Source organism: Gorilla gorilla, chromosome 4 (assembly GCF_029281585.2).
Source record: "Gorilla gorilla gorilla isolate KB3781 chromosome 4, NHGRI_mGorGor1-v2.1_pri, whole genome shotgun sequence".
Taxonomy (NCBI): Eukaryota; Metazoa; Chordata; class Mammalia; order Primates; family Hominidae; genus Gorilla; species Gorilla gorilla.
This window is the reverse complement of record NC_073228.2, coordinates 25,180,169-25,196,317: the sequence shown is the minus strand read 5'-3', so window position 1 is coordinate 25,196,317 and position 16,149 is coordinate 25,180,169. Positions and strand designations below refer to the sequence as shown.

General features: G+C 49.5%; 1 protein-coding gene across 2 annotated transcripts in view; it reads left to right on the top strand.

Annotated features, from left to right (window-relative positions):
- PRKCA (protein kinase C alpha) overlaps positions 1–12,262 on the top strand; it is a 498,125-nt gene extending 485,863 nt beyond the window's left edge. For both annotated transcript variants that reach the window (XM_004041114.5, XM_063706165.1), the window contains one exon: positions 5,389–12,262. In XM_004041114.5, coding sequence (XP_004041162.1) covers positions 5,389–5,553 — 165 coding nt within the window. In that variant the 3' untranslated portion in view covers positions 5,554–12,262. The remainder of the gene's footprint in view (positions 1–5,388) is intronic.
- The last annotated feature ends 3,887 nt before the right edge of the window (positions 12,263–16,149 follow it).

The following is a 16,149-nucleotide window of genomic DNA, read 5'->3' as shown; positions in this document are numbered from 1 at the left end:
CTCCCCTCTGTGTCCCCACTTTCCCTTGGGTGCCGACATCGCCTGGTCTCAGGGAGTTCAGCAGTCACACGCTGACTGGTTGGGTCTGACCACCCCAGTGTCCTCTTCCCCTTTATCTCTGTCCCATACCCATCGTGTGGTACGTCACATCCCAGAGGGCAAAAGCCTCAGTCAGCGAAAGGCGCGGGTGACCTTTGGAGGTGGAGACAGTACACACCCAGCCCAGTTTTGCTCACAAGGTATAAATGTTACTTTTAGCGGCCATGTGCTGTTGGGTGGCCTAGAGCTCTGAGGCCATGGACAGCCACACCTGCCCGCTGTCACAGACTGCTGTAGAGGCTGCCCTTCCAATGGAGGTGGTGATCTACCTGCCTGCCTCATCCCTGAGGAGTGGCGGGAGGCTGCCTGCAGTCATTTTTTACTCATTCACTTGGCGTTCATGCAGTCATGCTAGGCGCCCCCTCAGCCCTTTAGCCTCTTTGCTTCTTCTTGCTCCCTGCTCAGCTCCAAGATGGCACCCGAGGCCATTGCCCATCAAGCTCATGGTGATGAGTAAGGTTAGATCATTGATAGTAGGAAGAATCTCTTCCACATTAGGAATGCAGTACCTTCTTGAATCTACTGCTTTTCCTTTCTCCAAGGATCCAAAAATCTCTGGTTTTCCTTATCTTTTTCAGTAGGTGGTGGTGGTGGTGGTGATGGTGGTGGTGGTGGTGGTGATGGTGATGGTGACGGTGGTGGTGGTGGTGGTGGTGGTGGTTATGATGGTGGTGATGGTGGTGGTGGTTGTGGTGGTGGTGATGGTGATGGTGGTGGTGGTGATGGTGATGGTGATGGTGGTGGTGGTGATGGTGATGGTGGTGGTGGTGACGGTGGTGGTGGTGGTGGTGACGGTGGTGGTGGTGGTGACGGTGGTGGTGGTGGTGGTGACGGTGGTGGTGGTGGTGGTGACGGTGGTGGTGGTGGTGACGGTGGTGGTGGTGGTGGTGGTGGTGACGGTGGTGGTGGTGGTGGTGGTGACGGTGGTGGTGATGGTGATGGTGACGGTGGTGGTGGTGATGGTGGTGACGGTGGTGGTGGTGGTGGTTGTGGTGGTGGTGATGGTAATGGTGGTGGTGACGGTGGTGATGGTGGTGGTAGTGACGGTGGTGGTGATGGTAATGGTGGTGGTGGTGGTGGTGATGAGGGTAGTTTTCCACATTAACATCTTGGAAAACAAGTAGTTCAAGATCTTCTCCAATTTGACTTATAGTAGATTGTCTATTTCCAGGGCTACTTTTGCTAAGAGCTGTGGAAGGCTCATTTATAATGCATTGGCAGACCTCCTATGGTGGAAAAGGAGACGATGTTTCTCACCAGGCCGAATCTGGAGTAGAAATAGCTGTGCTGCCCCCTGCCTCTTGGTGGGGGAAGGGGACTTCTTTGTGGTTTGATCTCCCTCAGAATAAAAAGTTCTCCTGAGTCTCGTAACTGATCTAACCCTCAGGTCATCCTGCAGCCCTTCCAGGCTTTCTTCCGTTGCTTGCTAAGACACACCCATGGCTCATTTCTGTCCCGTGGTTGATGTGGCTGAACTTCAGTGGTTCAGTTTCTACTGTTCGCCCTCGGCCTGTGCCTGCCTCTTATCTCTCCACCGAAGTGAACCAATTTAAGAAAAGCTTTCATTTGTTAAAGTGAGATTTCTCCCTCTTTGAGTTCAGGGAAAATTCCAAAGAGGTTTACAGTGAGAAAGAAGAGGAAGGTGTTTCCAGCAGTGAGCAGTTTTGAGACCAGAAGCCACACAGCAGCACTCAGTGTGACTGCAGGGCAGCAACTGGGTTGATCTAGGCTCCACAACTTCCCCCTTAGCTCTGCAGACCTCAGCACAGGCGGAGCACGAGCCCTTAACCAGGAAGGGATTTTTGCCCCATTTTATCACAGTACTTAGCTTTTTGAGCAGTGGGCGCCCTCAGGAGTGACCCTTCTCTGGACACCAGCTTTGGAATTGGATGTCCTCAAGCCTCCTTCTCCAGGCTTCTCAGTGGGGAGGTTTCTGTGGTCCCCTTTTTAGAGCTTGGGAAATCTCCTTTTAGTTTGCTTTTTAATTTTTCCTTGGCAGTAAAGCCATGGCTTTTGGAAACGTCCCATTGGACGATGATTCGTGAATGCCATAAAGACAGGACTAAAAGGAAAGGGTCAGACCTGTGCACGCTTTTTGCAGAACACATTGATAAATTTAGAGCAGGACAGACATCCAGCCTAGACGTCTATCTATGCAGCCCTAAATTCATCAATGTGTCCTGTGAAATTGGGAGATAACATTTTACCTTGCTTTGCTCGTCCTTTTAGGGACTCACGTCCTTTTATTAGATTTTTTCCAGAAATTCCTTCTTGCTCATCTTTGCCTGGTTAGTGAGTATCAAGAGAAGCACAGATGATCTCTCATTAAAGGAGCACACATCCCAGCCTCTGGGAGCCCTGACTGTTGATTCACTTGAATTCTTCCAGGCAATAAGCATTGATGAATCAGGTTCCAAAAGGATGTTCCCAATGCCGACTCTAGTGAGCTGTCACACTTGCTCCAAATGCTTTTGCCTTGTGACTTCTGCCGCTTCTCCATTCTCCGCTCTCACATACGGCTGCTCCTGCCTGATTCCCTAGTTTGGCTTCATGTCTGCCCTCACACTGATCTTAGGACCTACTCAGCCTCACACGGTAGTCTTGGTATATCCCTGAGTTTCTCAGCAGCAGGTACTGTTGACATCTTGAGCCAATCATTCTTTGGGGCGGGGGCAGTGTCCTGGGCCTTGCAGGATGTTCCGCACCATCCCTGGCCTCTGCCCCCAGATGCCAGGCTTGTCCCACCCAAGTCATGATGACCAAAAATGGGTTCCCTGGGGGAAGAATCATTCCTGGTTGAGAACCACTGGTATATCCAGAGGAGGGCTATTTCTTTGGCTGTTGTCATCTGAATGTGGAATTCCAAGGAAAGTTGGTTTCTGTTTGTTTAACTGATGAATTAAGTACAGACTCCCGATTAATTCCTAGGAAGAAACAGCATGCCCTTATTTATTTTTCAAAGAGCCTTTCTCGGTGTTTGCAAATGGCCTGTGCACATAGGGTGATGTGAATTGCAGATTCTGCCTCTGCTGACCTTGGCTTTGAGGTACTTTGTGCTCTTCCAAGGAAATACACCATGGAAACATGGGGTGTGAGAGTGGAAGCTTTGCTACCCCACATGTGGGAGGCAGGATGGATGTGACAGTAAGCCTCATGTCTGTATGGCTCCCCAGAGTAACTTGAACCCACAGGCAGCCCCTGCCTCTCATCCCCTCTGCCCCGCCACACACATCACCCACGTACTCACCATTCGTTGCGGTGTGAAATCTCCTTGGGTGAAGAGTACATGGTTGCTTATTAAAATGGAAATAAGCCCAGAGGCTGGACGCGGTGGCTCACACCTGTAATCCCAGCACTTTGGGAGGCCAAGGCCAGCAGATTGCTTGAGCCCGGGAGTTCGAGACCAGCCTGAGCAACATGGTGAAACCCTGTCAATACAAAAAATGCAAAAAATAGGTGTGGTGGTGCGCACCCGCAGTCCCAGCTACTCAGGAGGCTGAGGTGGGAGGAATGGTTGAGCTCAGGTGATTGAGGCTGCAGTGAGTCGTGCTCACACCACTGCACACCAGCCTGGGTGACAGAGTGAGACCCTGTCTCAAAAAAGAAAAAAAAATTAATAAGCCCAGAAAGGAAAGCTGTTTGTCATAAAGACCTTACTTTGAATTTATGACATGCTTTCCACCTCAACAGGTACTTAGGAGCAGGTTTTATTTGATGAAAAGTGGGTGGGAAAAGGGTAATGAAAGTAGCTTTGTCGCCGGGCGTGGTGGCTCATGCCTGTAATCCCAGCTATCTCGGGAGGCTGAGGCAGGAGAATCACTTGAACCCAGGAGGCAGAGGTTGCAGTGAGCCGAGATCACGCCACTGCACTGTAGTCTGGGCGACAGAGCAAGACTCCATCTCAAAAAAAAAAAAAACAAAAAAAAAAAAAACGAAAGTAGGTTCTCAAGCACACCTCCTAGAAGATAAAGTGTGAAAAAAGAGCTGAGAAAGCACAACTGAGACTCAACTGCCTTATAAGAACACTAGCAGCACGTGCTGGCCTCTCGCCTCGGCTGGGTTCTGTGCAAAACCCCATACATTTCACCTTCATGACAGCCTTGGGCAGGAGGTGTGATTGTTCTCCCAGTGTTGCAGATGAGCAAACTCGGTGGACCCCACTTCACAGTTAATCCAGAGCTATTCTCTGTTAGAGACCCAAGGATGCCTGGTTAGTTTGAAATGTGTGCTAGCTCAGAGTTAATTCATATTGGCCCTGTGGGCTAGCAGCAGGTCCAAGGGCAGTAATTGGCAACATCTTGAAAATCATTCTTAGGATCCTTAGTGAAACTCCCAGCTCTTCCTGCTTCAGAGTCACCCTGGGCTCCCGGGGACTTCAACACGCCACTACCCTTGTGGGTGGCTGACAAAGTGAAGAGAACACTCCTTCCCCACTTTTGGGGTCAGGCTACCAAGCCGTGCTGCCTAAGCGGCTGTGTGTCTCAGCGACCCCAATGCAACGGTTCTGCCTGCAGCCTTGACACGCACAGAGAGCCCCAGTGGACCCTGGAGGAGAGGAACAGCCGAGACAGCAGGCCTCTCCCTGCCTCCCCAGGGCGCCATGCAAACCTCCTCCAGCCTGAGACCACCCTGCAAATAAGCTCCAGTCAGTCACCCAGCCTGCCCGCTGGCCAGCTCTGTCTAGGTGTGCTAAATCCTAGCTGGGCCAGGTGCAAATCTCCCAGCCTTGCCGCCACACCTACCTCATATCGCTTGAAGCTTAATTTAGGGGCTGGGGTTGCTGGAGCAGCCCAGTAGGAAGGCAAGGATAACACAGTTTTTACTTCACTAAAAATATTGCGGCAAAAAAACAGATGTGGGGCAGTAACTCACCCCGTCGCTTGGTCCAGGGGTAACTGTCTGCAGCCCCAGCCGACATCCTGGCCTTTCGACACGGAGCTGTGACTGACAGCCCTGCGTGCGTGGCTTCCCTGCTCTCAGCTCCGCTTGCTCGGTGAGGTGGACGTGAGGGGACAGGGGCTGTCCCCTTGTTGCTGCCTCATTGCCAGCCGTGCGTTCCCACCCAGGGCTTCTGTTTGGGGTATTTCAGGGTTTACAGTTGGGTAACTCATTGTTGTCTGCTGTGCCTGGCTTTTCAATCCAATAGGCCTGCAAGTCGTCCGAGATTCCTCTTCCTAACCAGCCCGGAGTTCCCCAGGGCCGTGCCCCTCCCCAGAGAGGGCCCTCAGAGAGCTGCTCCCGCATTGTCATGTTGACTGACCTTTCTTTCTTTTTGTCTTTTCTCCACAGTGCGGCAAAGGAGCAGAGAACTTTGACAAGTTCTTCACACGAGGACAGCCCGTCTTAACACCGCCTGATCAGCTGGTTATTGCTAACATAGACCAGTCTGATTTTGAAGGGTTCTCGTATGTCAACCCCCAGTTTGTGCACCCCATCTTACAGAGTGCAGTATGAAACTCACCAGCAAGAACAAACACCTCCCCAGCCCCCAGCCCTCCCCGCAGTGGGAAGTGATCCTTAACCCTAAAATTTTAAGGCCACGGCCTTGTGTCTGATTCCATATGGAGGCCTGAAAATTGTAGGGTTATTAGTCCAAATGTGATCAACTGTTCAGGGTCTCTCTCTTACAACCAAGAACATTATCTTAGTGGAAGATGGTACGTCATGCACAGTGTCCAGTTTAATTCTGTAGAAGTTACGTCTGGCTCTAGGTTAACCCTTCCTAGAAAGCAAACAGACTGTTGCCCCCTTTTGGGTACAATTTGATATACTTTCCATACCCTCCATCTGTGGATTTTTCAGCATCGGTATCCCCCAACCAGAGATGTTAAAGTGAGCCAGCCCCAGGAAACATCTCCACCCAAGACGTCTTTGGAATCCAAGAACAGGAAGCCAAGAGAGTGAGCAGGGAGGGATTGGGGGTGGGGGAGGCCTCAAAATACCGACTGCGTCCATTCTCTGCCTCCATGGAAACAGCCCCTAGAATCTGAAAGGCCGGGATAAACCTAATCACCGTTCCCAAACATTGACAAATCCTAACCCAACCATGGTCCAGCAGTTACCAGTTTAAACAAAAAAACCTCAGATGAGTGTTGGGTGAATCTGTCATCTGGTACCCTCCTTGGTTGATAACTGTCTTGATACTTTCATTCTTTGTAAGAGGCCAAATCGTCTAAGGACGTTGCTGAACAAGCGTGTGAAATCATTTCAGATCAAGGATAAGCCAGTGTGTACATATGTTCATTTTAATCTCTGGGAGATTATTTTTCCATCCAGGGTGCCATCAGTAATCATGCCACTACTCACCAGTGTTGTTCGCCAACACCCACCCCCACACACACCAACATTTTGCTGCCTACCTTGTTATCCTTCTCAAGAAGCTGAAGTGTACGCCCTCTCCCCTTTTGTACTTATTTATTTAATAGGCTGCAGTGTCGTTTATGAAAGTACGATGTACAGTAACTTAATGGAAGTGTTGACTCTAGCATCAGCCCCTACTGATTGATTTTCCTGCCTTCTCTAGCCCTGGATGTCCACTTAGGGATAAAAAGAATACGGTTTTGGTTCCCATTTCTAGTTCATGTTGAATGACAGGCCTGGAGCTGTAGAATCAGGAAACCCGGATGCCTAACAGCTCAAAGATGTTTTATTGATAGAAGGATTTCAATATGTTTTGCAAATGCATCATGCAATGAATTTTGCATGTTTATAATAAACCTTAATAACAAGTGAATCTATATTATTGATATAATCGTATCAAGTATAAAGAGAGTATTATAATAATTTTATAAGACACAATTGTGCTCTATTTGTGCAGGTTCTTGTTTCTAATCCTCTTTTCTAATTAAGTTTTAGCTGAATCCCTTGCTTCTGTGCTTTCCCTCCCTGCACATGGGCACTGTATCAGATAGATTACTTTTTAAATGTAGATAAAATTTCAAAAATGAATGGCTAGTTTACATGATAGATTAGGCTCTTACTACATATGTGTGTGTATATACATGTATTTGATTCTACCTGCAAACAAATTTTTATTGGTGAGGACTATTTTTGAGCTGACACTCCCTCTTAGTTTCTTAATGCCACCTTTCGTCCTGGTTCCTCCGCCACTCTTCCTCTTGGGGACAACAGGAAGTGTCTGATTCCGGTCTGCCTAGTACGTTGGTGCACACGTGGCATTGCCGCAGCACCTGGGCTGACCTTTGTGTGTTTGCGTGTGTGTGTGTTTCCTTCTTCCCTTCAGCCTGCGACTGTTGCTGACTCCAGGGGTGGGAGGGATGGGGAGACTCCCCTGTTGCTGTGTGTACTGGACACGCAGGAAGCATGCTGTCTTGCTGCCTCTGCAATGACCTGTCGTTTGCTCCAGCACGCACAAACTTTGTGAGACCAACACAGCCGTGCCCTGCAGGCACCAGCACGTGCTTTTCAGAGGCTGAGGACTTTCTTCCAGCCATTGTGGCATTGGCCTTTCCAGCCTTGGGAGGAGCACACTGCTTTGGTGAGACACCCCATGCAAGGTCCTCAGAGTAGCCGGGTTCTACCACAAACAGAGACAGAATGAAAGTAGCTGTCAGTCCTTGTAGAGAGCCGCTCTGTTTCCTCCCAGAAGCATCTCCCAGCTAAGCTCGCGTTATTTTTCTCCTCTGGCTGTTTGCCTGAAGTTCACAGAACACACAACCATGAAAGGCTTTTTGAGGTGAGAGGCCCAGGTGGTCCTGGCAACCCTGAGTAGGAGAGACGGGGTAGGGAACGGGCCCGGCCAGAAAAGAACCATTTCTTCTGCCATCTTTTATGCACCATAGACATCGAGACTCCAGGGGGTCCTGGCTCCCCTGTCCCTGCAGCCCTGCAGGTCAGTGCATGATCTGGGTTCGTGTCCTGACCAGGTGCTCCTCCTTTGATCCGAGGGGAAAGGGACTGGTTTATAGAAAGAGCCTAGGAGACAAAAGGGCCAGTCCCCCTGCCCAGAATGGAGCAGCAGCAGGACAGACCCCCACGAGGCCCCCCCAGAGAGGAGGAAGATCCCACGGAGGAACACATGAGGTTAGGGACACTTGTTCAGCACCCCAAACAGCCTGCCTGTTTAAAGCAAGCAGCAGGCTCAGGCCTTCCCTGCAACCCCAACACCCACAAGTTTGTTTCTCTAGGAAACACATTCACTGTCTCAGCTGGCTGTTACTCTCTCAGACCATATGGCAAAGTTTTCCAAGAAAATGCCCCGACAGGGGTGCCCAGCACACTGCCTGAGGGACAACAGACATCAGAACAAACCCCCAGGGAGAAACAGTCAAAATCAGGGCCCGGTGCAGTGTTGTCATGTGGAACCTGCTTTATCCATTGCTGAGTGTTGAATGTGGGTAATGGTTAGGGCTTTCCAGATCTCAGCAGCCAAAGACAGTTATTGTTGGAAGACTGTCATGTAGATAACCATGAGCAATGGCTCGCCTCAGAATCAGTTCATAAAATTCTATGGTACTGGCCCCTTCGTGGGTATTGTGTGAAATGAGATGGTGGCGAGGGGTGCGCTGTGGAACTGCCGCAGCCACGCAGGAGGTCCCTGGGGGATGCTTTGGGAAGTCCTTGCCCCTGAGCACTGCCTGCTTGCCAGGGCCTGCGGAGGTCTAGGCCACCTGGCAGAATCTAGCACCGTCCGAATCCCCGCAGGACCCATGGAGCTATGACCACACCAGGCCATTCAAATGGCTCTGCATTATCTTCCCTTGGAAGGTGGCCACTCCTCGGTGGCAGGGCCTTTCCCTGAGGCTGCAGGCCGTGGGCTGGCAGCCCGTCTCTTGGCATTTCAATTGAAGGTCACCAGGTGCTGGGTTTGAAAGGAAGTCACTGGAGTGCTGCCAGGGGCCGCCCTCCAAGGTTAATGTGAGGCCCACATCCAGGCAAGAACTAATTCAAAAGGCAGATCAGAAACCACGAGTCAAAATTATTGCTCCGGCAGTGCTTCCCTTCCTTTCATCCACTGGCCTCGTGTGGTCCATGCAGGGCCACCGTCTGCCCTTTCTGATGCCACGTATTAGGCCTTCTTATTCAGAATTTTGATAGAAAACCATGGGGCCAAGAGCTCTGGAAGCCTGGCCGGAAAGACCAAGGTTCATGCAGCCCAACAAATGATTGTTGAGCACCTCTCGGAGCCAAAGTCCTTAGGTGAGTGTGGTGACTTCCTGGAAGGAGGATGCAGACTTCCAGAGAGCCCCCTCCACGGACGTGCTGAGAAGGGAGAGGGAGGCGGGGGCTGTAGTCAGGAAGGAGCCAGAGAAGAACAGGGTTTGGGTGCATCCAGAAATATGCCTGCAGTAGGAGGGAGAGGAAGGGGTGCCACCGTCAACGGCTTCCCATCGGAGGTGGTTGGTGCAGATGGAAGTTTCCGTCTGCTGGCCCTCAAGAGAGTGTTTTGCCAGGGACACAGTCTGTTCTTCCTCAGAAAACACCCCCCAAATGCTAACAACATCCCCACCAGCTGCTAGAAGCCCCTTTCACCTCCCCACCTTGAAGTAGCTCATAGTTCTCTGGGCAGAGCCAGACCATCCAGTGTACCCCAGAGGCCAGTAGGTTCCTGCCCATTTTCCTCTCTGGCTTCCTGCCAAGAATTATGGCAGCTGAGGATGAATGGAGAAGTAAAAACAACTAACACCGCACAACTAACAACTAACACTGCAGTTCCCACCTGGTTCCACTTAGCAGGAGACATTTCGGAGGGTTTTTTTTTGTTTTTGTTTCTGTTTTTTTTTTTTTTTTTTTTTTTGCTGGAATTTGTTTTCTCAGTACTGAAAAGAGAAAAAGTGACAGTCTTGTATTTTTAAAAGCCTCGGCAAGGTGATACCACCTGACAGTCATTTTCTCACGTTGGTTCTAAAGTCACCTATTTCTTGTGTGTGCACATCACACCATTTCCTGTTTCTTTATAACCCAACAAGGGTAGGAGTGCCTGTTTCCCCTGCTGGGCACACCAGACAATCGTAATCACAAAACAGGCACTGAGCCAGGGGCCCAAAGGGTGTGATCGTGAGAGTTACCGGGACAGCAGTAGGCATGACAGTCACCAGGAAGGACAAGGGTGCTCTGTTGTTAGTGGCCACACACCAATTTGACAAGGAGTGTTGCGAAATTTTTATTTGTTTACTTATTTATTTTGAGATGGAGTTTCACTGTTGTTGCCCAGGCTGGAGTGCGGTGGCACAATCTCAGCTCACTGCAACCTCCACCTCCCAGGTTCAAGCGATTCTCCTGCCTCAGCCTCCCAAGTACCTGGGACTACAGGTGCGTGCCACCACACCCAGCTAATTTTTGTATTTTTAGTAGAGATGGGGTTTCACCATGTTGGCCAGGATGGTCTTGAACCCCTGACCTCATGATCTGCCTGCCTCAGCCTCCCAAAGTGCTGGGATTACAGGCATGAGCCACCACGCCCAGCCAAAATATTTTTTTTTAAGTCATTTTCCTTAAGCTGCTTGGGCTACATGTGAAATACACTGGACAGTCAACATTCCTGTCTCCTCCCATTTGGGCTGATGCAGCAGATCCAGGGAATGTTACCTGTTTCTGCTGCTAGAAGATCCAGGAAATTGGGAAGGTTACCTGATGCACACATGGATGAAGGCCATCATCTAGAAATGGGGTCAACCACAATTGTGTTAATTCCGTAGTGACAGGGATTCTTCGGGAAGGTCAACAGTATGAAGGATTCTGACCCCTGTGCCTCCCATCTGTGTGATCAGGTGACAGTTAATAACCGTGGAGGTCACACTCAGCCATCCAACAGCCTTACAGTGACCCTACACAAAAGCCCCCAAATTCCAAAGACTTTTTCTTAACCTAAAGGAAGAAATTATTTGTTAATTCCAGTAGAGCAACTGAATATACTGGGCTATTTGTACTTTTTTATAGAGAACTTTAATAATAATTCTTTAAAAATGAGTTTTTAGAACAAAGCAACTGACGATTTCCTAAGATTCCAATGCCCTGGAGCTTGTAGGAGGACTTAGCCTGGGTCAGCTGGAGCACCCCCGACCTGATCTCCCACTGCCAGATTTTCCCATGCTCCTAGGGTATGGAGTCCACGTGGGAATGACTGCAAGTTCAGGTGGAACTTGGCGGACTGATGCTCTGCGAGTTTTTAATAGACACTGGGGACAACTGCTTAAGGTTTAGAAACTTCCAAACCACAGGAAAGACATTTTTAGTGTCCCCCATCCAGAGGCAGCCCTGGAATAGGATTCCCAGGGGTTTCTGGGACCCCTTTCCTTGCTCCATGAGGCTCTGTGGCCGCCTTTTGGCAGGAGGAGGATGCTTCCTTGGCTCTGTGCCCAGACCCGCCTGGTCCCCAGGTCTCTCACCTTGGGTGAAGATTCAGAGATGCCCTGTAAGGATTTTGCCCACTGGGCAACCCAGAAATACTTTGATCTCCCGAGATATAAGAGGCGGCAGCAAACGTGCCTATTGACGTCTGTTTCATAGTTATCACTTATGCGAGTAGACAGAACTCGACTTTTCAGAAAATAGGTGTCAAGTCCACTTTATAAGAACCTTTTTTTCTAAAATAAGATAAAAGGTGGCTTTGCATTTTCTGATTAAACGACTGTGTCTTTGTCACCTCTGCTTAACTTTAGGAGTATCCATTCCTGTGATTGTAGACTTTTGTTGATATTCTTCCTGGAAGAATATAATTCTTTTCTTGAAGGGTTGGTTTACTAGAATATTCAAAATCAATCATGAAGGCAGTTACTATTTTGAGTCTAAAGGTTTTCTAAAAATTAACCTCACATCCCTTCTGTTAGGGTCTTTCAGAACATCTTTTATAAACAGAAGCATTTGAAGTCATTGCTTTTGCTACATGATTTGTGTGTGTGAAGGACATACCACGTTTAAATCATTAATTGAAAAACATCATATAAGCCCCAACTTTGTTTGGAGGAAGAGGCGGAGGTTGAGGTTTTTCCTTCTGTATAAGCACCTACTGACAAAATGTAGAGGCCATTCAACCTTCAAACACCATTTGGTTATATAGCAGAGGAGATGGATGTGTAAATTACTGCATTGCTTTTTTCTTCAGTTTGTATAACCTCTAATCTCCGTTTGCATGATACGCTTTGTTAGAAACATTAATTGTAGTTTGGAAGCAAGTGTGTATGAATAAAGATAATGATCATTCCTTTGTGTAGTTGGCCTTATTTACATCCCTTTGCGGTATGGCAATTATTTTTCCTCCAGTGTTCAACAAATAGCATTTGACTTCAGACACACTCCACAGAACACTTTCATCTCTTCACCTATTTTTCAGGCATGACCCTCCATTTATAGTGGCATTTTTTTTTCTTTTTTTTTTTTTACTTAAAAAATATATCTTGCTTTGAATCAAAGCCCAGACAGTGACTGGGATGGCATTCTGGCAGGTCCTGCGTTCATTCATTCATGCACTGTTCACAGAGCACCTGCTTAGGGCCAGGAGTTGTGTCAGGCCCTGGGGAAGAAGAGGCTGGCATGGCCCCTGCCTGCACGGAGCTTACAGTCTTGTGCCCCAAACTGCAAGGGATGCCCAGCAACTGATGACATCATCCAAGGCTGGATGGTGCCCTTCCCCTGGAAGGAACGATTCCAGAATGAATTCTGCCCAAGTCTGGAGATGTTTTCTCCAAAAATAGGTATTTTTCACACATCCCGTTGGCCACACTGTGGATGCAGCTTCAGGACCGTCCCCACTCTGAGTGTCAGCCGCCTCGTTCTGCATTTATTCACGGTTGAAAAATTGGGGGAAATGTTCAAATGTGGAACATTCAAAAATACCCAGCACTTAACAACTCAACGCAATAGAGGGAATTGTCCTCAAAAAGAATTAAAACAGGCTGGGCATGGTGGCTGATGCCCATAATCCCAGCACTTTGGGAGGCCAAGGTGGGAGGATCACTTGAGGCCAGGAGGTCGATGCTGCAGTGAGCTACGATTGCACCACTGCACTCTAGCCTGGGTGACAGAAGGAGACCTTGTCTCTTAAAAAAAAAAAATCAACAACAAACACCAAAGCCAAGATCCAACCTTGGCAAAGTCAATCTTTGCTGATTTCCTCACCTCCTTTTGGGGAGTGCTCTCCCCTCGTGCTCATGGCTTCAACCCACTGCTGCCACCCTCCCTCCCATAGCCCCCAATCCTGCAGCCGCCCAGCCCAGCCCGTTCCTCCCAGCACACTCCGCATCCACACACATGCCTCCCTGCGTTCTCTTCCCTCTGGGCCTTGCTCCCAGCCAGATTACTCGAGTGTGTCAGCATCCTCTCGGTGGATTTTTCCCTCCCTAAGATGCCACGGTCACACTCAACCTCCTGGAAGTGAAGGATCTTTCAGCTGCCAATGCGAGGGCTGGCGGGGAAGCTATTTTGAAGAAAAACAAAGGGCAATTTTCAGGTCTTCAGAGCAGTGTGGTCTCTGCCCCACTGGGCTGGCCCTGACCTTCACTCCGGGCTGGTTGACCTCACATATGTGTGTAGCTGTGGCTATTCGTCACGTTACGTTGCCCAGCAGAGTAGCTTACCATGGCCATTGAGCATGCCCTCTGCTTCCGCCAGTGTGCTGTTTTATTTCATTTTTGCTGCAATGCGGAATGAAGCAGAGTGGGCCACCAAGCAGCATCCTCACAGGCAGCTGGTGACCCGAGGGATTGAGTAGCTCCACCCAAGTTTACCCCTGCAGGGCGGTCTCAGGGGTGTATCCAATATGGCTGGTCCTCCCGGCCCCACAGAGGCAGCAGGGACAACCTGAGCACCAGGCAGTGGACAATTGCTCTTCCAGGGGCATTGTGTGCCACCCAAAGTGGATGCTCAAAAACGAGTCCTTCTGTCCAGTACTGGCCTCCCTGTCACATGCCCACCATGCCCATCAAGTTCATGAGCAGGCACTGTTGGGTCTACTCTAAATCAGGGTTCTCGGCCAGAGGCCATGTAGCCACCCACGGGGCACTTGGCAATGCCTGGAGACTGTTTTGGTTATAACTAGAAGGAAGTTTTATTGGCATCGAGTGGGTAGAGGCCAGGGGTGCTGCTAAACATCCTGCCATGCACAGGATACCCCCAGCCCTCAACAAGGTGTCATCCCACCCAAATGTCGGCGCTGCTGCTGTTACAAACCCTATTCTAAAACATACTCCGAGTTCCCCTTCTCTCCATCTCTCCTGTTCTTCCTCTCTGGCCTCCTTGACCCTCATGACCCTCCTCTGCTCAGCAGCCAGCAGGACCTTGCCTGAGCAGGCCCCTTCCCTGTTGAAAGCCCTCTGTGGCTCCCATCACCCAGCCTTCCTCATGGCCTTTCATCCTCACATGCCCAGCTCTGGGACCAAGGATTCAATGGTTGGGAGAGTGAGTTCTCTCTCTCTCTGTCTCTGTCTCTCTCTCTCTCTCTGTATGTGTGTGTGTGTGTGTGTGTGTGTGTGTGTGTGTGTGTGTATACGCACACCCTTTCTCATGAGAACAGAAGCTCTAAGAGGAGCCGGCTTGTCCATCCTGTTTGCTGCTACATCCCAGCGCCTAGAGCAGAGCCTGGCAGATAATAGGAGCTCAAAATGTTCGTTGAATGACTGAGTCAATTAATCGTTCCCAAAACCGCTCTGAGCCTAGCAACGTGTTCCAGACACCCTTACTAGGCCATGGGTGTTTGCCCTGGAGGTGTTCACACACTAATGAAGTAGATAAGATATACAAAAAAGAACTAATTAAATATCATCTCTCAAACTCATGATGAGCTTCAGCCTAGGAAACACCAGTTCTCAACCTCTGTCCTTCAGCCCAGAATCTAGAGGCGATGGCTGCCTATGGTTACACTTGAGTGATTATTTAACTCCCTGAGCTTCCCCACTGCCCCTGGCTTATTGTGTGCTCTGGGGATGAAATTATGGTTCAGCTAAAATGCTAATGCACACGGGCAAAGGCCAAGACCATCTATTTTCACACTCTGTCCCCATCCTGGGAGTGCACATCACAGAGAGCAGGGCATTGCCTGCAGGGAGTGGGCGAGAAGTGCTTTTGGCTCTAAGAAAGCAGAACTGGATGTCTCCCCAAGATTCTTTTTTTAACAAAGCTAATTCAATAAATACATTGCAAAGAGGCCTATTCTAGCCATAAGGGGAGAAAGTGGAAAATGGTTCTAGGGAAATGAAAGAACTAGTGGTGGGCTCAGGGACTCAACAGACAGGTGGAAATGGCACAAACCAAAAGTCTAAAGGGGGCTGTAAATGGGAACGCGCAAACTGTGCGCGCGCACACACACGAACACACATGCACACAGAGATGCACACACACACATGCACACAGACACGCAAACACACGCATGCACACAGACACACACACGTGCACACACAGATGCACACACACTGATTGATTACCAGAAGTGTACCAGGCACTCTTCTAAGTTCTTTATGTGCATTTATTTAAAGCCCACAATGACAGCCCCTGCCCCCAGTTAGATGCTGTTTACTGTGCCCATTTTACAGAAGAAGAAAGGGAATTCCAGGGAACTTAAATGACAACACATAGGTGAACAACACCAGACAAATGGAGCCAACCGAAAGAGCAGAGATGTGAGCACGCCAGATGCCTTCCTGGGGGAGGAGGCAGGGAGGCTGAGGTCTGATGGAAAGGCTGGAAAGGAGAGGTCCCAAACAAGCAGACACCAGCACGCAGGGAGGAGGGGAAGGGCTGGCATGCACGCAGTGCCTAGCTTGTCATCTGAACACACCCATCTCATTTAATCCTCATGGCACCTCCATGGGATGGAGGCCATTGTTCACATCTCACAGATGGAGAAACTGAACCCCAAAGTAATTAACCAGCTTCCAGATACACAACTCCTAAGCAGCACAGCCAGGCTGGGCACTGAGTCTGATCTTCCTAGCCTTGTCCCATGAGAGGGTCAGATGTAGCATTGGGTAGGGAGCTTCAGGGCCAGACCCTGCTGGGGACCTTCTCCCCCACTGTGGTTTCATTCAAAGTCCATCCTATTACCAAGGGGGATGTTCCTTGCTCTTGGCTGACTCTGATGCCTATGAGACTAGATGC